This window comes from Podarcis tiliguerta (assembly GCF_965153285.1).
Source record: "Podarcis tiliguerta genome assembly, chromosome: 3".
In the NCBI taxonomy this organism is placed as follows: Eukaryota; Metazoa; Chordata; class Lepidosauria; order Squamata; family Lacertidae; genus Podarcis; species Podarcis tiliguerta.
Window position 1 is genome coordinate 24,725,560 of NC_139536.1, and position 27,423 is coordinate 24,752,982.

Sequence of the window (27,423 nt, forward strand, 5' to 3'; positions counted from 1 at the left end):
CCGGCTTCCCATTGGCTGCAGGAGCTTCCTCCGCGCTGCACACACCTCCTCCACACTGGAAGGAGCGCTGGAAATAGTGTGTGCATATGTGCGTACTGCGGCGTCTGCGGGACCGTGAAGCAGCCCAAGCTACAAAAACTTTGCTGACCTCTGGCTTAGTGTGTTACACTCAAATCAAGACTTATGCTTTCACAAGCTGTAGCCAAGCTTAGTTCTGTGGTTTACTACTCATGGTTTGTTTGGGGGAAGATCGACCATGAGCCTGCTTCAGATGTAATGCTAAGTCAAACTATTACTTAACTCACATCAAGAGATGAGCAGAGCAGTCATATTCATCTCTGGGAACCTGCACATTTCTTTGTTCATGCCAAGACATGGTTTGGCTTAGCATTGCATCTGACCTGAGCCAGTGGGTCAGTGGTGATGCATCTTTAAGGCTGTAAACTGAGAGTAACTGCCCAGGTCTTAGGCACTTAAGCTACTAGAGTATTCCTTCATTGTATAGATTTAGAAATTCTGACATAAATGAAAATGTTGTTGTTGTTTAGTCGTTCAGTCGTGTCCGACTCTTCGGGACCAGAGCACGCCAGGCACTCCTGTCTAGAAATGAAAATACATTAAGGTAAAGGTAAAGGTACCCCTGCCCATACGGGCCAGTTGTGTTGCGCGCCCGTCTCGCTTAAGAGGCCGGGGGCCAGCGCTGTCCGAAGACACTTCCGGGTCACATGGCCAGCATGACAAGCTGCATCTGGCGAGCCAGCGCAGCACACGGAAACAGCGTTTACCTTCCCACTAGTAAGCGGTCCCTATTTATCTACTTGCACCCGGGGGTGCTTTCGAACTGCTAGGTTGGCAGGCTCTGGGACCGAGCAACGGGAGCGCACCCCGCCCCGGGAATTTGAACCGTCAACCTGACGATCGGCAAGTCCTAGGCGCTGAGGTTTTACCCACAGCGCCACATTGTACTAAAAATAAATTATATTTAAATTAGGGGGGAAGCCATCTTAAGGAGCACTCAGGTTGCACAATGGCAGCAGTAATCCTAATAACTAGAACACAGGATATAAAAATCACAGGACAATGGGACAGCTAAAATTAAAGAATGTATTTCAGAATTTAACACAGCAAACAATTGTTCACTTGTTGATACAAAAGTTGGTCAAATGGCAATGTTAGAAAATGGCTTTTTATACTTTTTTGTCAATTTCCCTTATGAACGAGGCCCTAAGACAAAGAGAAACATTGTACATATACAGTAGAAAGGACAGATACCACATGAGAACACACACGTTTTTAAAAATGCTCTATCAAATATAGATCACCATAGCCTAAGATAATTCATCTGGGGCACTATCTCCCCAACTGTCCTAGGGTGCTAAGCTCTTGTGTGGGCTATGGAGAACACAAGCAGGGAGGAACAGAGCTAATCCCACTAGCCCTTACATTAGTATTTTTTTAAACATAGTTTCTTTTTCACGTAGGAAAAGCAGTATACAAATTCCATAAACAAATAAATATTCATAGGTGTAGAAAGTGGCATAGTTGTACAACTGTCAAAATATTTTGGGTCTCTTTCTCTGCTACTGAGTTTAACTGGTCCAGCTCAAACTGGATCTGGCATTTGGAAACCCTGAGTTTGCTTCATATTAAAATAATGCAGTTTGCTGGTGTCTTCGGGAAAGATTGTGTGTATGAGAGAGAGTGAATTATTTAGTACAGTGCATCCACATTGTCCCATCTTGCGTGGGTTTGTGGGTGTGTAGATGATAGATAGATAGATAGATAGATAGATAGATAGATCCCAAAAGCTAGCAAAATCACTCCAGGAGAAATCTTAGCAAAAATAAAAGGGTCCAGGTGGCAGTGGCATACGGTATGAAACACAAAGCCCTCTGAACCTTTAAGTTCCCCATTCACTTAACAAGTGTTGCCTGAAAGCAATCACAACTCAGAAACCAGCTAGCTCAGATATCAAAAGTCAATAGTCTTAGTTTCCAGTGGAACACAACCAAATAAACAGCTTCATTAGTCAATTAACCTATTGTACCATTTACACAAGATAGAATGACTGGCTGGCTCATGCCATACTAATAGAAATTTTTTACCTGCTTCCAAGTATTTCTGCATTAAACTAAATAAACTGAAAAGAGTTCAACTTTGTCTGGATTGTGCCTTGTGTACAGATACATAGTTAGGCCCAAGCAAATATGTTGCTATAAGCTAAGGACCTATCTTTAAAAGTTATCCTCTGGATTTATCTTAAGCTACTCGCAAATAATTCCAGCCCTTTCTTGCCAGGGATGCAATTTGTCATCCAGAGGTAGACAGACTGGGCATGTTTCATGCATAACAGCATCTAACATTCAGAAAATATAAGCACATTTCCTTCTCATGGAGAAGAAAAACACCACCCAGCTGAAAAGTTCTGCACAAGCTCAAATACATTTCCAATTCTGATTTGAAATGTGACAGCAGCTGCTTTAGAGCTGCACCATGGAAACAGCACATCAAAGCGCTTCTCCTTCTAGCATAACAGCCAGTAGCTCTTTCTGGCTTTAAAGAGCTACCGGGAACAAGAAACAGAGGCACTTGCACAAGCCCTCCATACTACAGCCTCATGATCAACAGCACTGAAGTGTCTGCATGGGTATCTTAATCCCTCCCCACCCCAAGAATAGGGTCCATTTTTCATGTCTACACAGAAGTGGCCAGTTATATGATGGAGCATATGCCTGGTTAGGATCGTGCAATGACAGCTTTCTGAGGAGGACAGAGCTCCAAAAGAGTAATAACATGCTTAGGGATCACCTTGATATTGGCTGGTCTTGGTAGCCCATCATAGCCAGTCAGGCTTAGCTTCCCATTCCACTGCAATTCGTATTCCACCAAAAGCTACGTTACTTTCTCGCTGTCCATTGTGGCAGAAGTACTTACTTACATACATACATAAGGACGTAAACTATGTTCCCATTACATAATTCCACCCCATTCATTTCAATGTAAAAGAAGCACAATACAAATTGGGGGCATGGGGTAATCAATTACGTTTGTGGGCCAAAAGCAATAGCAATAGTAAATACTAATCATATTCACTGGACTGATTTTTCTTCCAGACAAGGGACAAATAAGCGAACACCAGCCATTTCCACTCCAGTTTTTGTCAGAAATCCCCTTGTATCCTATTTTGTGCTGACTACCTACTGCATGGCAATTGTGTTTGTGGACCCTTTGATATGCTGCTCAGTGTTTGGCTGGTGTTGATATGGCGTGTGGTCCAGAGAGTATGTACATCAGTTGCAGTACTGTGGGCATCAGGAGAGAAAAAGAAAGAGAGAGATGTTTATAAAAGAGGGTAAAACAGAAACACAGGGCTGAGTCTCACAACTACTTTCTGGGCTTTTTCGGTTTAAAGCAAAATAGGTTGAGTGGTTTGGCGTTTGTCACACATCCTATAGTGCACCAAGCTGGCTGTTTATATTAAGAGACCAGTCCATATGAAAACAGGAACACACAGAGAGATACATGGGTTAAAAGAAGCCTAAGAAGCAATCAATGTGAACTCTCCACAGAACAAAGAAAGAAGGGACAGCAGGACATAGGAAAAAGTCACACAAAAATGAATAAATAAGTAAATACATAAATAAGATGGTCTGTTCCCAAAATCTGAGTGTTATAAATAGAGTCAGTAGTCCTTGGTGCTCCTGAATTCAGGCATGCTCCATGCCCTTCTGGCTGGATCGGTGCCCCTCTCAACATCTTCCGAAATGGTCTTGATGTCACTACTGAAGGGCAGAATCCTGGCCCGGGACTTGAATGTCATGAGAGAGAGGCTGGTTTTGTGCTTTGTGTTCCATTGCCTTGCAAGCTTCTTTGCCTCTTCTTCCTCTTTGCTCTTCTCCATGGCTTCTTGGAGAACGGAACGAAAAAGCCGAGAAACTTCAGAGACCTCTGGTTCGTATTCAGAAACAAGCTGCCGAAATCTATGGGGAGGAAAGAAGCCAAAAAACTAATTCATAACCTGGGGTATAAATCCTAAGGCACAAATATTTGCTCTTTTAATCTATAGTTGCAACAACAAAAATCCCCTTAAGAATAAGATCCCTTTTCCAAAATCGGAATTTATTCGATTAATCAAAAGGCTAATAGACAGCTATTAATCCAATCAAATTTTTGCTATTTAAATAATGAGGTATTCAGATGAACAGGTATGGTAGATGCATGTTTTTGCAGGAGAGATGAAGAACTAGAATCACCTCTAAAGGATTTACTACATCCATTATAGACATTGATGACTTTACCACCAATTTATTATTTTATTTTATTTTAATTTTTGTTCCACCTTGCTTTGGTTACCATCTGATGCAAATTTCTGGAGAGCTTGCAAGATGGCCTAATAAAAGCTATATTCCTAATACAGATTTTGGAAAAGATTTATTACGCACTTCTTTCAAGTTACTCACATGAAGGTTCTCAAAATAGCTCAAGACACCCAGGCTGTATGCTGCATTCACACAAACATAATCAATGGTAGGTCATTTGCATTGCTTCTGTACTGTTCGCCCATGTTTGTAAAAGACAGATTACTGGTATTCTCCCTTATTTATTCCAGTTCAATTACTCAAAGAAAGAAAGTGTCTATGCTATCTTTCACCAAGTATTGCCAGTACACTTTGAGTTTCATCTGCATAGCCATAAGGATGTGAAACTGGATTTTAAGAGAAAATGAGAACCAGTATTTTCAGCAAAGCTCAAGACACTCCCTTTCAAGCACCACTTAACTGAGATCTTCAGTCTCTTAACCCACAGCAACAGCATTATGATGCTTCTGAGAAACTTTACCAACTGTGGAAGGTGGGAAAACCAGTATATTTTCCATTTCTGTTGGTGAGCATACAGCCATAGCCAGAGAAGGTCGACATAAGACTTCAGCATACCTAATAATGACGGGCCCACAGTAGGAGGGATGTATTTTGGAGCACATGTCCTCCAGCTGCAGACGTTCCCCTGGACTGATATCGTAGCTGTGCTTGGGGTAGCTAACTAGCCACCCATAGTCAACACCCGTCTTTATCTTGCGGTACTCGTTCTCTCGTTCCCGATGCTGCTTCTCAGCTTCCTTAATCTGCCAGCTGAGTTCCATCATAAGAGTTTCCATCACCATTTCTGTTGGGCTCCTCTGAGAAATGCGACTGGGGGGTTCACTCCACCCGAACCAGGAAGCCAGCGACATGTTCGCTCTCGCTCTGGCCCCTCACCCTGTAAAAGGGCAAAAAGAAAGATTATACACATTCATTTTTGCCATAGAATCGTAGAATTGTAGAATTGGAAGGGACCCCAAGGGTCATCTAGTCCAACCCCCTGCAATGCAGGAATCTCAACACTATCAAATTGGTCCACCATCCCATTTGAAACCACACTGCACCCTGCTTAGCACATAGCTATTAGTTTTATTGCTACACCACCAGACAAGGTATGCTTCTCTGACATGAAGCATAAAAACATTTGCGACCAAAATTTTTGGTTTGGGGTTTTTTTTGCTCAGCTGTTGCTACCAAGAACATGGAAAAACTTTATTCTAGTAAGAGGGAATGATGTGAAAATGAAGGGTGTGGGCTCTTCACCATGCCGGTAACTGCAACATAATATAACTGCCTTATACAGAGTTAGACCAATGGCAATTCAGTATTGTCCTCACTAACCTTCCTCAACCTAATCCCTTCCAGATGTTTTTGACTACAAATCCCATGCTGGCTAGGGCTGATGTGAGTTGTAATCCAGAACATCTGACCAGGTTGGGGAAGGCTGCTAATGTTTCTTAAGGATTTTAGATCAGAGTCTTTCAATCCTGGGTGTTTCCAAGCAGGGCTTGGAACCAGGAACCATGCAAAGTGTGGGCTCTACCATGATAGAACTCTCACCTTGGGGGTCCTTACTTTTTGGCAGTAAAATGTGACATTTTGGCGAGTACAAACCTTCCGCAAAACAGCAACAGCATAAAATACTAAATAAAAAAATCTGTGAAATCAGAGCTCTTCCCCTGCGCCAAGATCCATAATTAAGAAGATCCATTGGAGGGGGGCAAATTTTTGCTTTGCTCAGGTAAAGATGACCAAAGTCCACCAAAACAGAAGCCCCTTTTGCAGGAAGTGCATTTTCCTCCCAACCCTCTTCCCCCTGCCTTTCAGGCAGCGTAAGAAGAGGATCTTAGGACCCACAACAGCCAGACGCTCTCCAAATAGCAAGTGATAAGTGTGAGAAAACATAGGGTATGAATATGGTAACAATTATGCCAGTGATCTAAATGAAAGAAATGTATAGACCTTTGGGAGTATCTGCTGGGAGACAGAGGGCTACAGGGGTGGTGGAAGAAAAACAATGCTATGTGCACCCTATTATTTTCCATCTGATATCCGACAGGATGCATTCAGTTCTGTTATGGGAGCCAGAGAAAGCCTCGACAATCAGCAGCTGAATAAAAGGTCATGTAAAAATCCTCCTGGTTAATCTCAATACATAATCATCCTGATACAAGGTTGCCTTGTGGAACAAGCATTTTATTCCTGATTGAATTTAGACATCATCATCATCATCAATAAAAATGCAAGCAAACAATTTCTAAAAGCAATAGCAAAATGTGAACACTTTAAAACAAAGTTAAATTAAATGCCACTGGAAGCCAAGAGTAAAAGATGTTATATATTCAAACTAGCAGCTATAAAACCAGATGTCAGAAACCCCAATGAAATTTAAAAATCTTCAATTTCTGGCACAAAATGCAACAAGAGGAAGCCCACCAAATTTCAGCTGGGGTGGTATTTCTGGGTCAAGGTATCATGACAGAGAAGGTTCCCAAGACAGGCCTGAGAGCAAAGCCTCCAACGTTTATCTCAGTACCTACACAGGCCCATATCAGAGCAAGCAGCCTCTAATATAACCTGGTCCTAAGCCGTTTAAGACTTTAAAAAACTAGAAGCAGCTTTTAATCCAAAAGCTAAAAGAGCCAATGGAGCTGGCATGACATTGGAGCACTTGCAAGCACCAGCTACTTGAGACCCAAGTCATTTGGGACTTTATATTTCAGTGTTAATATCTTAAATTGGGCTCTGTAGTTAACTGGTAACAAACACAAATCTTTTGAGACTGGCGTAATGCATGTTCAGTCAGACACATCAACCAGAAACCTCGCTGATGCATTCTGCATTAATTGCAGCTTCTTGTCTTCAATGACAACCCCACACAGAGCATGCTGCAATAGTCCAACATGGAAGTTACCAGCTCCCTGTGGCCAAGCTTTCCTTCTGTAGGAATGACTATATCTGGCAAACCAGCCAGAGCTGGAAATAGGCACTCCTAGCCACTAGGGCATAGTGGAGTCAAGGAGTACTCTCAAGCTATGCACCTGTTCCTTCCAAGGGAGAACAAACCTGTCCAAAATTGGCTTCTTCCAACTTCCCAAGCTTGAGATCCTGCAACACATAGTACCTTCACCTTGTCTGAATTCAGGTTAGGTCAATGATGCTGATGATGTCAGATTGGAGTATAAAAGACAACAGATTGGAGCTGCAGTTCAAGAGCCAACTTCACTGACTGGATACTCAGTTAGGATGATATATGTAAGGCAGGTTTTGCCACTGCTTTCCAAGGAAGCAATTAAAGTCCAAGAGCCCTGTAAACGGTTACAGGCAGCAGTAATAGACCAGAGATGAATTGTGTCAATATAAAGTCCCCTCTTCCTTTTCCTGCTCCTTTCAGTTCCAGGAAACTCATCACAGTGAAGTTAGTGAGCTGGCCCCATTTCCATTCTCTTGCTCTCATGGGGGTTGCCACAGATTTTCATGAGAGCTGCTCTGCTAGTGTTTTTAATTTAAAATTCACTGTGAGGCTAATCATCAGATTACACACAGTGGCTTTTCTGTAAGGACGGACTAAATAACAAAAACAAATGAGAGCTTACAGGACAGTTTCCAAAGCTATGATGGAAAATACATTTTCATCTGAGCAATTTATTAGATTCAAAATGTTTTATAGCCAGTTTTTATATTAAAAAACTTATTACAGTTTTCAACTTGGTGCTGTAATAATAATGAACTTTTTTTTTGAATCATTCAAAGCAATACACTAAATGCAACCATGGCTTTCCTGGGCTTGAGTTAGTTGCCATGACCTAAGTATCTTTCCTTTGCTTTGGGATTTACAGCAAAATCCCATGCATATCTGCTAAGAAGCAAAACACACAGAGTTCAATAGGACTATCTCATAGGAAATAACTAGGTATAGGACTGTAGACTTCGCCACTGCTTAACTTTTCTGGCAATTGTGCCCACAGAGATGGTGTCAAAAATCACTCTCGTTTGCTCTTTTAATAGCATAGTATGTTAGAACTCACAACTTTTAATCCAGTGAACAGGGGTTAATTTCTTCTGGGGAGACATAAAAGCTCACAGCTATCTGGAAGTCCTATCTACAGAAGTCTCCAGACACACAGTACTCTCAAAAACCATAATATCAATGGACTGCACTGGCCAGTTGGTGGACTTATGTCAAAAAGCCCAGAGCATTTCCTCTTTGAGAGCCTCAGCAGCTTATTTCATGTTAGGGGTTGGCCTCAAAGTTAGGCAGCAGCCCTCTTTTCTGTTGTGGTTGTGGCGGACACTTCCTTCTCTCACTCACCCCCTCCCTGCTCAGTGAACTTCCAGAGAAGTTTGATACTCAAAAACTGCAAAGACCCATTACCCTCAACATGATCCCCTCTAATGTATCTTTTTCTACATTCTTCAAGTTCCAAACTGCACTAAAGCTCCCGACAGCTTAGAGACCTGAAGAAGAGCGCCAATATTAAAGGCTTGGGATTCACCGCAACGTTTTGTTGTGGGTCCCCATTTATTATGTTATAAAAGCAGATTTGGATGCCATCATAAACACCGAGAATTGCATAACACCCATTCATTGTGCTGCAATTTCTATAGCTGAGTCATCGTCCAAGGCTTTTCTTAGACAATTTTAAACACACTTAGGGTAAATGCCATTCCAGACATTCCTTTGTTAAAAAAGGTGTTGGTTCTTGAAAGAACTGCCACACATAAGAGATATTCAATGTCCACAACCAGAGCAAGGACAATAGCTTTAAGTGGGTGGTGTGGGATGCATGGCAGTGCGAAAGGACATGTTTTGAAGGCTGAGGAACCAACATGGCACAATCTTTGGTGCTCTTTCTGATTGCTATTTAAGCACACCCATCTCAAGCAGACCCAGGTCAGGAACTGCACTTAACAAACTACACATGATATAAAGAAGACTCAGGCTCCGGTTCCCCACTACAAAGTTGCAGCTAGGTGGGAACAAGGCAGAGGGGAGATTCACCCTCCTTTTCCCAGTCTTCTTCCTTGCTGCTTTTCTCTCAGCTAGAATTCCAGAAACCCATTTCCACTGCAACAGAGTCCATGACACTACTAACAACAGATATGTGTTCAGCAGTTTCCCAAAGTGGTCAGCAACATACGTGTCAGAGGAGGCATTTCACAGTAGGTACATTAGGAACAGAAGTAGGTACAAGTGTAAACTACCTGCCATGTAATAAGCACAGGGTAAAATACATGGGATTGCATGCTTTTGCTTCATTACCGCTCTGGAGGAAGCAGAAACACACAATGTAGAGCCAGGGGCCAGAGAATTTATGTTACAGGGCAGAAGTATGTGGGTGTTCATTTCTGAAGTAGTAGCCCTAAGACTACTTGCTGTGTGTTGACGGTTTTAGGTTGGTGCTTTTTAGAGAATGTAAAAAAGTGTGAATAATGAAATAACATGATTGAAAAGTGGGTTTAAAATAGCCTTTAAAAAGCACACAGTGATGTGAGGTGGCAAGCTTTCCATTGTTAATTCCCCCCCCCCCCCGAAATGTTTCAATTTAGAAATGCATTTGTTTCATAAAGTTAATTAGGAACTTAATGAATACCAGTCAAATTAAGGCAACTTCAAATGGCAAAATACCAGTCAAAAGTTGTAGTTGTCCCCAAGGAAGCAAATATATTTATGCCCACAGAGTAATAATCATTTCTAAGTGAAACATGGGATTTGTTTGAATATAGCAGCTTTCGTTCTTTAGCCTGGTCCTCTCTATACGTTTTGGATCCCGTGACCAATGGAGCTGGGAGTCATAAACATCTGGAGGGCACTAGGTTTAGCATTTAGGCCACAGAAAGCATGTATTACTCATCTCCCCACTCAAACCAAGTAACAAATAAACTACTTTTGGCTCTCAGAAACAGTTGAGATATTTTTGCAAAACATAAGAATTAACATAACATACTTCTTTGTTTTGTTTTCCAAATATAAAGGTTAAGCAAAGCATGCTAGCTCAGATCCCAAAGGATTTATGACAGTAGAAACTTTTCTAGGAAAATCTTCAAGAGAGCCTACACATTACAAAAAGATTTGCAAACATGCATATCATTCCTGTGAACTTGTCAGGGAGCCCAGATGACTCAGTGACAAGCCCAGGTTTCCCCAGTGTAATGTATACATTTAAAATGCAACATCAGAAGCAGCCTTCAGCTGATGCAAACTGACATTCTCTGTAATCCAATAAAGTGATGGCCCTAGCTGTGGATTCAGGAGAGGGTAATACCAGTAAAAATAAACAGAAGCTGAGAATAGAAATGGTGATAAGAAATCTTTTTGCCCAATACCTTTGAAAAGGGGGTGTTTTTCTTTTTGTTTCTAAATGTTTGTGGTAAAACTCAGCACACTGCATGCTTATTAAAGCAAAACACAGTCATCTCCCCAGACTCAAGAGTTATGTTTATGCCAACCTCTCATAGACTTCTTACTAAAAACATCTAATTTTGTTTAAGTTCATGTGCAGTTTTATATTAAAGGCTCGCCTTAATATGAAGAGGGTGGATTTCAGTATGCCACACAGTAGCACCAAAGTGTTACTTCGAGTTACAATGCATTATACTTATGGCCACTTGGCATGCTCACAGGTGTTAGCTGTCTTTCAATAGTAGCTGGTCTGATTCTTCAAAATCTTGAGAGAAGGCAGTCTTGCAGATTCTCCCCACACTCAACACACGTGCATACACACTTAATCAGCTTCTACTACTACGCAAGTGAAGGTATTTTCACTGTGTTCATTAAAAATCTTCATTTGTCTGATGCAAATAAATGCAACAAAAGCCCAAACCCACTTTTCCCTGTAAAAAGTATCTTTGGGAGGTTGATTTGGAACTGGGAAGTTATGGGAAGGTAAGGATTTAAACAGTTCTCCACCCTGCCATTTTTCTATCAAAAATTCCCCACCACTCCCCAAAGGTTTTTTTCCTATGAAAAATAGCCAAAGTGCTCTTATTATAGACTGTACCTGTGCGGTCAGCAGCGGCCAAAATAATTATAAACCAATGTTTCCTTTAAGTACAAGCTGACTGGAATGTCAAAAACAGATACCTATATGTACAAACTTGTGCTACATAGAAACAAAAATTTCAAGTCAGAAACACAAAATTGTGTTTCTCATCTCAGCAATTAACTCACAAGATGCCACAATTCTCTCGGTCCCCATTCCCCCACCTACAATAAGGAGATAATATTACTGATACACCACACAGAACTATTGTAGATTACTGATTATGGCATGATTTAAACACTTGAAACATGCTAAGATATAGATAACAGGAGAGTGGTTAAAGGAAAAGCTAGGAACAGAGGAAGCTGCCCAAGTTGGTTCATCTAGTTCTAAATTACCGGTATCTGCTTTTCAGTGTTCCAGGCAAGAGTCTCCAGCACTCCAACAAGAGTCCTTCCCAGCCCTACCGGGGGTTGCTAAGGATTTAACCTGGAACCTTATGCATGCAAAGAGTCTGCACTGCCCATTCAGCTATAGCCCTTCCCAAAACTGACTTCACAATTCTTTTGCTGTAGCAGAAATCCAAAGACAGTCAAGAAGACTAACAGATGTTAAGATTAATTGCATCACAAAATGCTGTTTTGATATAATCTGAAGGATCTGGGGTGATGCTTCCAGTACCAGGGATTATGGAGTTAAACCTAAAGATACACTATTGACTCATCCAGTTGTAATCCTCACTTATTCTAATTGGAATCCATAGTTACAAAGTGGTGAGTCAAGGATCCAAATTTAGCTCTCAAATCCTTCTGTTCTTTTTTTTGGGGGGGGGGGTGTCATTTGTATCTCTACTGTTAGTGGAAAATATCATATTGTATTTTGACTACTGTGTACACCACTTGTCCAGGCTTCTTTAATGATAATACTCATGAGGAGATATATATTAACCAAACCCCAGGGTATGCAGTTCCTTTTTATCAGAAGCAGGGGTTTAACTTGAATTTTTGATCTCAAACAGCAGCTGACTTTGAAGTACCTGACTTAACATACATACCTCTACACGGTGAACATTGTTGCAACCATTTTTTTAAATTGCTTCTAAGAGCTGAACAGCTAAGACCTCTTCACACAGAGCATGTCTCCACTGCACTCCACTTAATAACATTATTAAGGAGGTGATCTTTTCTACTGGACCAACTTCTGCTTGGGAAACAGCATGTGTTACCGGTATCTTTTCGTCAAGACAACCAAACAGGAGCTCATTCTCAGCACAGCAAATCATCATGCTCAGATTGCTGACAACAGCTTCCGTGGGATAGCATCATCACAGCTATAATGCAAAGACCTCCTATATCACATCATTTTGGCAGCTAGCTTGGAGAGTTTACCACCAATGCAACCACTTCCAAAAAGCAGTCAACACTGAAGAGGTAATTTTCTATACCAGGTGCTAGAATGACATCATGACCAATGCCACAGTAGGAGTAGCCACTGTTGTGCAGTCCAGATGTTCGCCAATAGACCGTGGTGATGGGAGTTTTAGGCCAGCAACATCTGGAAGGCACCACACTAACTGTCCTTTTCAAACATGCTATGACCAGTGTCACCAAGCAGCACACTCTGCATGATGTTCATAACATGCACTTCAGCTCACAATATGGCATTGTGCAATGAAGTGCTTCTGGGAAACCACAGAGCGGCATAACAGTGCTCTTTTTGACTCTGCAGTTCTAGAGCTTTTTTAAAAAAACAACCACCTCATCTTTTTTGGCATAGAACCATAAATTGGGGGGGGCACCCTCCCCATTTCCAACCTGGGATACCATGCATGGTGTGAACTATCAAAGGTACACTGCAGGATAACATGTAATCTGGGATTGGCACTTTGTGTGAAACAAATGAGAAATGACGAATCCAGCACTTTCCCACTTCCTCCCAGCAGCAAGGTTAGGCACCCTTCACCACTACCTTTTTGCAAACTTTAAAGAGTTTGTCTGTCATGCTGGTCATAAATTAAGAAGAGTCTCCACTTATGTGCCCTTTTAATAAAGGATATTGTTAAAGTAGTTCTAATATAAGAGCCATAGCTCAGTGATATAACATCTGCTTTGCTTGCTCTAAGTCCTAGGTTCAATCCCTGGCATCTCCATTCCTCTGGAAAGCCACTGTCAGTCAGTGTAGACAACACATTTTTTAAGAAAATAAATTATTTTTCAGTTTTTCAAATATTTACAAACATACAAAACACAAATCACATACATTTCTAATACACATATATTTGACTTCCCTCCCCTCCTTTTGTGGTTTCTTTTTAGTTTTAATTTTCATACTCCATTTTCTACATTTAGTCTTTATTTTCTCGTAATAATATATTTAACTGCTTGTTTGCATACATGAGTTTTTCAAACATTCCACAAATTTCTCCCAATCTTTAATAATTTTCTTCTTCTTCTTGGTTTCTTATTACACACGTTGACCTTGCCATTTTGGCATAATCATTAATTTAATTAGCCACTCTTCCTTGGTTGGTACTACATCTTCTTTCCAACTCTGGGCAAAAACCATTCTAACTGCAGTTGTAGCATACATAAACATTTTTATTTTTATTTTATTTTTTGGTCTTATGGTATCTCAGTATCTATGATCCTCGGAAGGAAAGCTTCTGTTTTTTTATTAAAAGTTACCGTAAACATTTTCTTCAAATTGTTATAAATCATTTCCCAAAAAGCTTTTACTCTCTTACAAGACCACCACATATGATAGAAAGTACCTTCTTTTTCTTTACATTTCCAGCATGTGTTTGATTTTGATTTATACATTTTTGCCAATCTACTAGGAGTTAAATACCAACATACATCATTTTCATGCAGTTGCCTTTCAGTGTATAACATGCTGTAAATTTTAGGTCTACATTCCACAACTTCTCCCATGCGGCCATTTCAGTATTATGGCTTATATCTCTTGCCCAGTGAACCATCACCGACTTCACCTACTTTTCTTTCATTTCCCATTCTAATAACAATTTGTACATTTTGGAAATCACTTTATCATTAATACCTCTTTCAAACAGTGTAGACAACGCTGAGTTAGATGGACCAATAGCCTGACTAAGGCAATTTCTTGTGTTCCAACCCGTGATTTATGCCCAACATGTCAAAATCAAAATTCCCTTTTCTAGATAGCTTAACTACATACACATCAATTAGATCTTAAATGTGAAGCAAAGCATTCTCAGAAGTGTTCAGAATTATCTTCAGACCTTTCCATGACCCACTTATGCCAAAGTATTCCAGTTTAAACTGATGTAATCCCTTGGCAGTCAATGAAATTAAATCAGCTTATCCCCCCCCCCCCCAAGTCCATGGGATATGATTGTCTGAGAAGAATTCCAGCAATGCACTCCATTGAAGCTTATAGCCCTTGGAGCCACGGATCAACTAGCCACATAGTCTACCAACACCATAATCCTCTGGTAGAAAGGATGGGACTACAGCAATGCCACAATATATAGTGACTTGGAACAATACATGGAAATGATCCAATGTACTTATTTTGGCTTCAGAAAAGCAGCTTTGGTCATTGTGATTTTGAGTGGGAAAGCTGTAGTTATGTATAGATATGAATTTATTCCCTTTCTGCATCCGCTTTGCTACTCTCCAGAACCCTCCCTGTGGCTAGATTTCCCTCTTTCAAGGTTCCAGGTGCACCCTCATCCTTGCACACATCTGGAAACCTACTGGGATAAAAACAGTTGGAACAGTAAAAAAATGGAGTAGGAAAATGTCAGGGAGGGAAAGGTTTAAACAAGAACTCATGCTTCTCTGCTTAAACAGCACAGCTTCCAAGTTGCTTAGCAAAAGATCCACTAAGCTATTGTTAAACACATTTGCATCCTATATTTTCAGAGGATGATAAGGCCTGCTGGTTCTAGCCTACTTCCCAGGAATCTTATGGCTCTCCCAGTACTATCATACCATGCAAGAATATGTATGAAGGCAGTGGCAAATTTCCTGCAGAAAAGTGATATGATTTTTCAATGCACCTTGGACATAATCAATGTTAGGTAAATTATACCTGTCCAAAGAAGCTTTGAAACCAGTAAAACTCCTTATCTCAGACTGAAACTTTTAAAAAAGCTACACTTTGACCTCCTTTTTTAAAAAAAATGCAACATAGTTTTTATTGTTATTTTGGAATATATATTGTTAAATGCATGCAAATTATTTAAATACATAGCTAATGGAGAAATCATTCCCTCAAACTATAGCACAGAAAGAGAGAGTGAAGAGACGACAGGCAATGACCAATTGATGAGTGTGCACACACACTGCTGCAACCCAGAAGTGGCAGGAAAAGGGGGCGGGAGAGGCTTACACACACGGGGATCAGGAACATAACCCCCATGCAAAACATTTGTTGCCTGTACAACGCCTCTCCATTGGCTCATCTCATAAACGTGATTGTCATAATTTTCTAGAAATTTCTACTCCAGCTCGTGATTACAAGAACTCTGAAGCAAAGAACTAGTGCTCAATGTTGCTTTTGCTCCTTCTTCCCTCCTAATCCCTTTTCCTTTTGTGCCATGTCTTTGGCTACAAATCTGAAGCTGGCAGCTGTCCTATTACTGATATTTGTGAACTACTCTGGGAGATTTTCTTTGGCTGAACAGTGGGATAAAAAAGTTTTAACTAAGTAAGTATCCAAAGATCAGTATACCCAGGGACAGACTGTCCATGTACGGTATATCCCTGCACGCAAGCAGCAAACACAAGATGCTGCTGACAGCTTTAATACTTCTGATCACCTCCTGGGGTGAAGAATGAATGCCTGGAATCAGTACCATCACATCTCCCAAATGGCATCCTTCAGAGGGCTGATTCATTTGCTCCTATGGAAACATGCGAGCCACTACCCATGTCATTCCAGTACCATCTAGAAAGCCCAGGGCTGGGGAACCTGTGGCCCTCCAGATGTTGCTAAAACTACAGCTCCCAATGCTGACCATTAGCCATGCTGCCTGAGGATGATGGTGCTGAAACCCAACCTCTATGCTCTGGTAACCTCTAGGTTAGATTACTGCAACACATTATACACAAGGCCACCTCTGAAGAGAGCTTGGCAATTTCAGCTGGTGCAGAATTCGGCAGCCAGGCTGCTCACTAGGACAAGACAGTTTGAGGATATCACACGGATCCTGGCCCAACTGCACTGGCTGCCAATTGGTTTTCGGGCACAATTCAAAGTGCTTGTTTTTACCAATGAGACCTTAAACAGCTTGGGACCACTTTATTTCAAGTACCGCCTCTCCCCATATGAACCAATCCAGACACTGCAATAATCATTTGATGCCTCCTCCATGAGAAGTCCAGATGGTGGCAACATGAGAAGGGGCCTTTTCTGCAGTGGCTCCCTGTTTGTGGAATGCTCTCCCCAAGAAGGCTCACCTGGCGCCTTCATTATATATCCTTAGGTGCCAGGTGAAAACATTTCTTTATAACCAAGATGTTGGCTGATTAACATTCTGTGCCCTTTTAAACGTGTTTGTGGGAGAAGGAGTTATTGGTTTGTTTCTGCTTTATTATGTATTTTGTGTTCTTACTTTGTCAATAGAGATGGTGGGACCTGTAGTCTAACAACATCTGGAAGACACCATGTTGGTTGCCACTGCACTAAAAAGCTTTCTTAAAAAAACAATAAAACAGATCAAGCCAGTACGGTCCCATCAGCATTTCAATGCATTGTTTTACCATTGGATTTTCCTTTAAAAATGACAGATTTTCAATCCAGATAATATTTTGAGAGTATGTAATAGAGAGCAGTTTTTCGTGACAACATGACAAATAATTTCTAGCTTGCAACATTCTCATGGCAGCATGAGCTGATCTGGGAGATTCCTATAAATAGCTTTACAAAAACGCTATTGGAGCTAAGAACCTATTTACAGGGGAACAGCCATGATTTAAATCCTATCAAAAAGCCCCATTTTAGATTTGCAGTTACTGAATTCAAGAATTAACAGTACCTACAGATTTATCGCTTTCTACCAAATGAACAAAAAACACATTTTAGTTTCATAGAAGCTGAAGATATATTTATCCATTTTTTTATTGAAGATTCAAGAAAGAACTAAACTACAGTATGTTTATTTCAAATACCAAATACTAGCTCTTATCAAAGTTAAGAGAGCACTGGTGCAATATTGTGGATGTTGGATGATAATGAGCTTTGGTCTGTGAATCATGACTTCAGAATTTTGCCATAATTCCCATTAAGGAACTTCAGGTAAACTCTACTTCTGGCTAAATTCCCCATCTTTCAAACTTGCCCCTCAGGAATGGTGATAAGAGAGTCAAGGCATGGGGTGTATAGCCTGTACAGTGGTACCTCGGGTTACATACGCTTCAGGTTACAGACTCCGCTAACCCAGAAATAGTACCTTGGGTTAAGAACTTTGCTTCAGGGTGAGAACAGAAATCGTGCTCCGGCGGCGCGGCAGCAGCAGGAGGCCCCATTAGCTAAAGTGGTCTTCAGGTTAAGAACAGTTTCAGGTTAAGAACGGACCTCTAGAACGAATTAAGTACTTAACCCGAGGTACCACTGTATATTTGCACACACATTGCTAGACATTAAAATGTCCTTGGAACAGATGGTTGGCGTTTTGAACTCTAGCAGTGTTTAAAACAACCTGTTGGGGAAAGTAAGGAAAAAGACATCATTTTCCCCCAGCTGGTATGCAATACCTACTTACATGCCTCAAAGCGGGGGGGGGGGGGGCAGTTGCAGCCAGAAACACCCTCTATACGTGAGTGTAGTCAGGATTCATGGGGGGGCAAGACACCCACCTGTCAATCATCCTCGGTCTAGCAGATTCGGAATGTCTCAACAACAGTTGTTTCAAATTACAGTGGTACCTCGGCTTAAGAACTTAATTCATTCTGGAGGTCAGTTCTTAACCTAAAACTGTTCTTAAGCTGAAGCACCACTTTAGCTAATGGGGCCTCCTGCTGCTGCTGCCGTGCCGCTGCCGGGCGATTTCTGTTCTCATCCTGAAGCAACGTTCTCAACCTGAAGCACTATTTCTGGGTTAGCGGAGTCTGTAACCTGAAGCGTATGTAACCCGAGGTACCACTGTACTTTCTTTTGACCCCAGGTGCTCAGGAAAAAAAAAAAAAACTGTCAAAATCTTTCCACTAGTTAAGCCTTTTTATTTATTTACTTGATTTGGCACGGGGCAGCTGCAACCCCCCATCCCACCCCCGGTTACGCCCCTGGCACTGTATATGCCTACAGAAATCCAGATGCGTTTGTTAGCGCTCCATCCAATCGTTACCTGTGGAACTGAGCGGCTCCATCGCAGGGGCGCAAGTCAGAGCCAAGCGCCGCCGACTTCCAGCCGGACTCGCTGCAAAGTGAGCCTCCCACCACGGGCGAAATGGGGTTGAGCAGACGCAAACGCGCGCGAAGGCCCCCCGCCCCGCCAAAAGTGAGGTGCGCGCTTCGTCAAACTTTCGCCTCTCCCCCTCAGGAGGCGCGACTGGGCTGCAGCCCTTCCTCACCTGGTGCCTGGCGGAAGGCGCTGAGAGGAAGCACCCGGGAATCCAACCCGACGGAGGACGAAGACCCGAAGAGCCCCTCTGCCGAGGAGGTGAGAGGCGAGAGGGAACCTTCCCTCAGCGCTCTCAAGCGCCTTCTCCCGCCCCTGGCGCCCGAACCGGCGAGAGCCTTCCCTCAGCGACACCCGCCTCAGGCTCCTTTTGCCCGCATAATCAGGGCGCGCCCAACGACTTTCCCCGGCCAGGCCCCGCCCCGCCGGGCTCCTGATTGGCCGTCGCTATGGCGACCGACCGCCCTAAGCCGCTTGTCCCTTATGGCGGGAGGAGTTTGGTCGAGTAGGCCCGGAGCGAGGGCAAGCGGGAGACACAGAGATGGTAACCCCAGAGAGGGAAAGCCTTGCGGGGAGAGCAGGGGCTGCCGGCCGCTCTGTTCTGGAGGGCCGTCCAAGTGAAGCAAAAATGTGCCCTGGGGAAATCCAGTGGGGGCTGGTAGTGCAAAGAAAGCGATCCCTCACGCTGCTCAAGATGATGCACGCAGTGCTAGGCATATGAATGGCACGTGTAATATTGGCAAAAAAACACAAAACTTGTCAGTATGTTTATGTGTGCTTTATAATTAAGATGCCCTCAAAAGAACCCGCATCTGTATTTGTTCATTTTTCCCCTACAGGAGAAACTCAGGCTGAGCAATAAGGAAGTGGATAAATAACAGACCCTCCAAGTGTCCCTGTTTTCCAGGTGTAGAGAAGCCGTCCCAGATTCTGATCTGATCCCAGAATGTCCCACTTTTCCTTAGGATGTCCCTATTTTCATTGGAGAAATGTTAGAGGGTATGGGGTTATCCAAGCTCCAAGTCGTCTGAAGGCAATCCTGTATAGGGATTAAAAAAAATAATAATATGTTTTTATATATGTTGGGTGGGGGGTAAAAATAGCAAACTTATCATTATGGAATGGGACGTCTTTATTTTCATCGGAGAAATGTTGGAGGGTTATGAAATAATATGAAGCTACATAATGGGGTCGATGGCAGGGATAGATCATACACTCGAATTCAAGACTATGTGAGGCTTAAGCCTGCTAGCTAAAAGACACTAACATTGTTTATATGAATTTGTACTCAAAACAAATCCTTACTGGACCAGCACTTGCCATGTGGTCCCCCCCCCCCCCGTTTTAAGGCTTCTCCATACAGCTGTGTATATATCATTATTAATTGCTTTTTAGAAGCTTGTTTTAAACTGTTTTTTAAATAGATTGTAATTGTATTAGGATTGATTAGTTTACCTTCCTGTGCTCCTTAGAGGAAGGTGCAGCACACAAATCCAATAAATAAATAAGCAATCCCCCCCCCCCCCAGTGTATCATTTTCTGCTGTGGAGCAAGCCTGTGGAGCTATCCAAGGTCTTTGATTATTGGACATTAATGATGTAAGCAGTTGGAAACTCATTTACTGTATACATACAGTACGTTTGTATGGGTCCATATACAATGTTCTACACCTACTTGTAAAAAATAAAAGGGAAATAAACAGTTATTATTACTGAATATCCAAGTCTGCTTTCAGGACACTCAGAGTGACTGAGATCACTGTGGAGGGGTGTGCTCCAGTACAATCAAACAAAATTTAAGAACAATGCAAGTCAAAACAATGCAAACTAAACAGCAGTTGAGAGAAGGTAACATTGCGTAGCAAAGGTACACATTGAATGTCTCTTGAAGGAATTTGGGGTTAATTGTTGGGAATCAGTGTATGATCACATTTTATTCCATGCAATTTATATATTTGCTTCTCTGTATTTATGGCAAGTCACCTTAAGACCGTTGTGATATAAGGCAATGTATAAATAAATAAATTGTGTGTGTGTGTGTGTGTGTGTGTGTGTGTGTGTATTATATGTAATCTCTTACCCTCCATCTAGATTCTCCCATGTGTATTTTTTATTTTATGGAAAACACTTAGAGAGTTTGGTGTTTGTGCGGTTTAGAAACCCTATTAAATAAATAAATAGAATACAATCTCAGGGTGGGCAACAGTAACTTGATAAAACAACCAATGCCAAATAAAGCCATTGAAATACATATACAGTACTGTACGTAAAATCACACCTCGCAGCTAAATGTTTCAATCAAGGTCGTTTAAATGCTTCCCTGGGCAGCCTTGTAGAACATGGCCAACAGGAAATTACAGATGAGCCTACAAATCAGGAACGCAGATGGCGCTGTGGTCTAAACCACTGAGCCTCTTGGCTTGCCAATCAGAAGGTCGGTGGTTCGAATCCCTGTGATGGGGTGAGCTCCTGTAGCTGTATGCCAGCTCCTGCCAATCTAGCAGTTTGAAGGCATACCAGTGCAAGTAGATGAATATGTACTGCTACAGTGGGAAGGTAAGTGGCATTTCCATGCGCTCTGGTTTCCATCATGGTGTCCCGTTGCTCCAAAAGCAGTTTAGTCATGCTGGTCACATGACCCAGAAAGCTGTCTGCAAACAAACGCCAGCTCCCTCAGCCTGAAAGTAAGATGAGCGCTGCAACCCCATAGTTGCCTTTGACTGGACTTATCTGTCCAGGGGTACTTTACCTTTTACAGATCAGACCTCCATGTTAAAAACCTACCATTTCACACATATGCATACATACACACTCCCATTGTAATAGCCTAAGGAATCCTGAAGAAAGAAAGAGGTAAATTGTAAAAATGGTGAGGCAGGCTGCACTTCAAAGTCCATCCCATGCTCCATGTTGGCTATTTGCAGTATGGTAGCGCTGCAGAGAGCTTGCTGGGGAGACCATGCATTAAAAAGGGACTCAAAAAGTACTTAAACAAGGTTTTAATTACTGTACAAAAACAAAAACTCCTTTTACACTAAATACATCAACAAACCAGACCCAACCACCAACCCATCCACCAGGGTAATGGGAGAGCTAGGTGCTGCTCCTTATATACTACACCCAATTGCTGACACAGCTTAATCAATACAACTCAGCAGCACCTGCTATGTTTCACAGCTGTAAAGCTGGGTCTCATTATTTTGCTCTGGCCCTTGCTCTGGCCCCTTAAAGACATACACATCGGGTGAAACAATGATGAACCTTTACATTTAAAGAAACCATTCAACACTCCAAAAGGTCACCCATGCTGCCATAACAATACCATACTGAACTTAGGTAACAGTCTCTGAGATTTTGTGGATGAAGTATTTTTTTAAAATGAAAATACAAAAATGTTGTCAACAATGTTTGGACATATGAAGACTTTGGCAGGCTGTATCTGGAAACAGCAGCATGAACAAAATGAGAATATGGATGCACTAACATAAAAATGGGATAAGAGGTTGAGTTAAGCGGCTTGTTATCCCCTAGTTTGACCTTGTAACCGAAATTGTCTGGCAATCTTATGTGAGTTGGTTTTTTAAAAAATATTTGTGACAAATTGTTCAGATTAACCTAGAGATTAGCAGTCTTCTGCTTTTAATTAATCAGGGAGGATTATGTTCCAGTTGTCATGCCTCAGCCCACAGTCTGTTCCTGTCACCCTGTAGATCGCAATTCATAATGGTAACCTGCTTAAAACCCTTTCTGGCATAGGTTTCCTGGGTTTTTAATTAAAGGCTAACTGATTGCTTCGTTTGCCATCCATTCAGAAGTTATGAACTCTGACAAACTCACAAAAAAGCTTCAAGGAGTTGAGAGACTCCAAGGGCCAGGTAAATTAGCTATTTGAGAAGCACTGATTTCACAGCAGTACCCTGCAGTGAATAACAAAGAATCATGATTAGAAAACAACTTGTGACTCTAACTCAAGGGGTGCTCCAGATTATCTGGATGTACAGTATTTGCAAGGAAATAACACATTTTGTGTTTGAGAAGCTGCTATCAAATATAACCTGTAAGATTAGGGCTAGTTAATGCATGAAGGGATTAAGACCACAGAATTGTATTCCTAGACTCATCTGGGTCACACCCCTCACCTACAAGGAAGGAAGTTAAGTTTCCTCCTTTGTCTGCTCTCTTTCACCATATGAATTCACCAAGACAGGACATGCCTGAGCTTGCTTGCTACAAGCTCAGACTGCATGCTTAGAGCTATTTCACTATAACCCCCCTCCACAATATTTCTGCCGGTGTTTACTTGCTGCTGTATAGAATAATGCATGAATCCAACCTTTGGAGTTTGTAAGTAAAGCATTTAAACTTCCTAAACAGTGTGGTCCGATCACCGCAAGAGGGTAGAGTGGGGAAGCACTGTAAGTGGACTAGAACGAGATATTTAAAAGGTCTAACAGCCTATTATTCACACACTTCCCTGTACTGCATGATTCTGTGATTTTAATACTCTCCTGGGGCTTTCTCTTGTTGGAGAATGTGTTTAGCCCCATACACACACACACACACACACACACACACACTCTTCTGATAGCTTTAGTCTTATTAAGCAAAACCATCCAGAAAACTATGAAGTGCTTTTTTCAGAAGTTACTGAAATTGTATTAGCTTAACCAGAATAGTCAACAAAAATTTGCATCCTTATTTTGTGAAAGAATCAGCAATTGAGTGTGTGTATGGGGGGGGGGGTGCACCTGGAGTAGGAGGTGGGGACAGGCTGGCATGGAAGAAACAAGTAGCCTTTGAGTTCATGCCAAACTAGTCTACCACTCTCTCCAATGTGGGACAAGCAGATGGCCCTAGGGAAGGTCACAGATTGAGAAGGCCTTCTGTCATTGCTCTCCAGACTCCCACATCAAGTAGCAAGGATATATCTAAGCTCTATTTTTAGCTGTCATGGTTAATAGAGCTGTCCTCTGTAAAACTAGCTACTTGTTTTAAAAAAGACCTTTAAGCTAGAGGTCTCCACCACATCTTGAGATAATGAATTGCATTCATTAATTCATTAATTACTTCTCTGTCAGTCAGTGTCTTTGAGCAACCTAATGCAGACTTCAGTCAGTTTTTAGAAGAGGAGAGAAAAGGAGAGAATAATTCCCCCCTCCCTCAAATTAATGAAGCTAACTATAGAATTACACAGTTGCTAAGAAACACATTTCTATAAGGGAAGGCTCCAGAGATCTTTCCTGCAAAGGATTTTATCACACTTAACATTTCTAGTTGTCTACTGCATTTGGAATGTGGTCAACTTTCTCACCATGGTGTGATCTCAAGGCGCTGCTTCACAGGGTCCTTCCATCTTGGGTCCCCAAACAACATGTTGATGGACTCCCATCATCGCTGACCATTGTCTAAGCTGGTTGGAGATGATGGGTTTGGTAGGCCTGGCCAGCATCACCTGGGGACCCAAGGCTGAACAATGACAACGAGTTTTTGTTTTATGTTTAACACTATTTAGAGTTATTTGAAATACCGTATAGTTTATAAATGTTTTAAAATAAATAAAAGCAGACTGGAGAATCTAGACACACCTGCAGTTCTATATAAAGCACAAAAATGGAATATGGAAGAACAAATACTAAAGAACATGCATATACAAAGGAACCCATCACTTATGGACTTCCCTCCCTGGAAAGCTAGATCAGTGAAATTGGGTGTTCTCTTAAAGCATGCACCTGGTTTTGCTGCAGTCATTCCTGATTCAAGTTACCTTGAATCTTTTTATCCATGAATGCATTGTTGAATCAAGGTTCCACAGGCTGATTTCTCCCATGGATGTTAAAGCTGCATATACACACATGCATACCCTCCAACCTGACCCAGAAGAAAACTGGGGTGCACGTTTTTCGGGGCCATGCTCCCATGTGAGTCATATGACTCATGTGAGAACATGCCCCCCCCATGTGCATCATTCAGGGCTGCAATGTCACAGGAGCCAGAAGACTCTCGCAACAACACAGGCGCCCAAAATACACGTTTTTCAGAGCTGCAAAGCCACGGAAGCCAGATGACTTAAATGAGAGCATGGGGCCCCAAAACAGGTGTCTTTGGGGGCCACGATCTTGCAGGAGCTAAACAGGGACATCCTGCGATTGACTCAGAAGTCGGGATGGCTTCTGTAATTCCAAGGTGTCCCGCTTAAAGCTGAGCAGTTGAAGGGTCTGTGAATGCAAATGAAATCGGAGAATAAAGCAACCCTCAGTGACAATTTGGATCTGGTGAAAATTTGTATTGCATTATAATTTAGCACTCGGGCACCACTGTTTTCCTTTCTACTTAATTTCTAAAAAAAATAATCATGATGCATTTTTATGTTGCTTTGGAGTATTTAACACATTCCATTTCCTTCATAGCAATGACTTGGTGAGAACATACCACTAAACACTGATATTCTCCCCCCTAAAATTCATTCTTTTTGTAGGGAATTGCTGGTTTTCCACTTGCAGTGTGTTTCCTTTATCTCTGTTGTCAGTCACAGCAAATGGTTAAACAAGCTAGCAGCAGTAATTCCCACACACCATTAATACAGATGGGACTATAGCGCAGCCCGTTAAATTGGAGTGGCGCTTAAGCCTTAAATCACAGTGAGATCAGTGATTAGCCACAGGAGACATGGATGGCTGTTTATAGCCTCGGCAGTGGACAACGGTTGAGCTGTTTTAAAGGGTATTTGAGCAAGGATTAAACGCACTTGGTGACTTTAAGTGAGCAGCAAGGGGAAAGCTTACAAAGAGAAGTGCTAATTGGAGGAGGGGGGAGAGCAAACTTTCTCTTGGTGAATGTATTTGGCTATTATTTGGTAAAGCAAATAACATGGAATGACTCCTGCCTGAAACCCTTAAGAGCTGTTGTCAGTCAGGGTACAGCTGGATGTTCCTGTGTTTAGCAGGTTTGTGGAAGCTTTTCTAATCTCTGGGGTCCGGATTCTGAGATACAGGGGGAAATAGGGACAGGTTTTGTAGTCCAAGCTAATCGAATCGTAACAGAGGCCCTGTGGGACTTATAGCTGAAGCTACACTAATCTTCCCAACCAGGTGTCCTTCATATGCTTTGAGCTACAACTCCCATAATCTCAGCAAACATTGCAACTCCCATCAGAATAGTATTCCACACAATATCTGGAGGGCAGCAGTTTAGGCAAAGCTAACTCTATGACTCTTGGGATGCGGGTGGCGCTGTGGGTTAAAGCCTCAGTGCCTAGGGCTTGCCGATCGAAAGGTCGGCAGTTCGAATCCCCGCGGCAGGGTGCGCTCCCGCTGTTTGGTCCCAGCACCTGCCAACCTAGCAGTTCGAAAGCACCCCTGCGTGCAAGTAGATAAATAGGGACCGCTTACTAGCGGGAAGGTAAACAGCGTTTCCGTGTGCGGCTCTGGCTCGCCAGAGCAGCGATGTCACGCTGGCCACGTGACCCGGAAGTGTCTTCGGACAGCGCTGGCCCTTGGCCTCTTTGAGTGAGATGGGCGCACAACCCTAGAGTCTGTCAAGACTGGCCCGTACGGGCAGGGGTACCTTTACCTTTACCTTTAACTCTATGACAGATGTCGACCCAACAAGTTTGGGGAGGGAGGGAAGTATTTTAGTGAATGCAAATCTGAGAAAATATTTTGATCAGTTTTTCAATGGGGTATTTGATTTTTAAAAAAATAGTTTTTCAACAGGAATCACCAGAGGGAGAGATCAACTCCACTAAATATAAACCTGAAAGAAGATGACTGTCTGCAAAGAATTGTAGGTAACTGAACACACACAAATGTTGCTCACTTATGAATTTCAATTGAACCTTGGTTCCACACTCTGAATAACTACCCAGAATACCACTGTCTTATCAACAATAAACCTTCCTGACATAAAATTTAACTGGGTGATGCTTGTGGGAGCATCCACCAGAATAGCACTTTGAGGAGGCTGGCTAGAGTGGTGCTTTGAGTGTGGTGATGTCTGGGGCTCCCCTCAAACCTGGCACCGAGTGGAACTTGTTCATTTACCGGTAGTTGTCCAATGTCCATAACAGTCAAGTCCCATGGCCAAATCACCCGAGTGAAAACAACCAGTATTCATTGCTGCTATTTTCAATCTGCACACAATTACATCCCCCATCTGCATTGGCATTCTGTTTCCTTTGACTTGAAATGAATGGGATGGATTATCCACAAAGACAATGTGAATTACGTCATTAATTACTGAGTTGTGTAATTTCACTACAGTGGACAGCAAGGAAGAAGAACAGCAGCAGAATAGAAACAGCGCTGCATGTGATGAATACAGGGCACAGTGGAACATGCTGCCTTCTTACATCATGAGTCACATGGTGCATTCACCAATTTGCTGCGCTATGTGGGTCTTTGGCTTGATCCAGAAGGGCTCTTCTAACCTCTTTTGTGTACTTGTTCCCTTGCTTCTGCTCCTTTATTCCCAGACTCCTTTAAGGAAAATTTTCATGTATTGTATTGCTTTGACCTTACCCTTGATTTCCATGTGAAGCAACCACATTTGGTTATCAGCGTGAATAGGTTCAGTTCTGCACAACTGATTTTACACCCTTTCCCCTTGCCTTCCTCTCATCTTTAACCTTTACCCCTTAGGTGAGCAGGAATTAATCTGTGGAAAGGTTTCCCTTTTACTCTCTGATTCAGGGCCTGCCTTTT

General features: G+C 42.1%; 1 protein-coding gene across 2 annotated transcripts; it reads right to left on the reverse strand.

Annotated features, from left to right (window-relative positions):
* Window positions 1-1,090: 1,090 nt before the first annotated feature.
* On the reverse strand, window positions 1,091-19,136 carry RD3 (RD3 regulator of GUCY2D). 2 transcript variants are annotated; one of them, XM_083433199.1, is made up of 3 exons: window positions 18,898-19,136; window positions 4,935-5,256; window positions 1,091-3,980 (listed from the first exon to the last, which is right to left on the reverse strand). In XM_083433199.1, exons 2-3 carry the CDS (start codon window positions 5,228-5,230, stop codon window positions 3,683-3,685), a joined length of 594 nt encoding a protein of 197 aa, XP_083289325.1. In that variant the 5' UTR covers window positions 5,231-5,256; window positions 18,898-19,136; the 3' UTR covers window positions 1,091-3,682. The 2 variants fall into 2 exon arrangements, with proteins under 2 accessions (XP_083289325.1, XP_083289326.1); XM_083433200.1 differs by lacking the exon at window positions 18,898-19,136 and adding an exon at window positions 6,389-6,559.
* Window positions 19,137-27,423: the final 8,287 nt, after the last annotated feature.

Coding starts and splice junctions, on each gene's coding strand:
- RD3 (XM_083433199.1), bottom strand. CDS start 5,230: ATGTCGCTGGCTTCCTGGTTCGGGTGGAGTGAACCCCCCAGTCGCATT. Junction 3,981..4,934: donor TGTGGGCCCGTCATTATTAG/GTATGCTGAAGT, acceptor TCCTCCCCATAG/ATTTCGGCAGCTTGTTTCTG.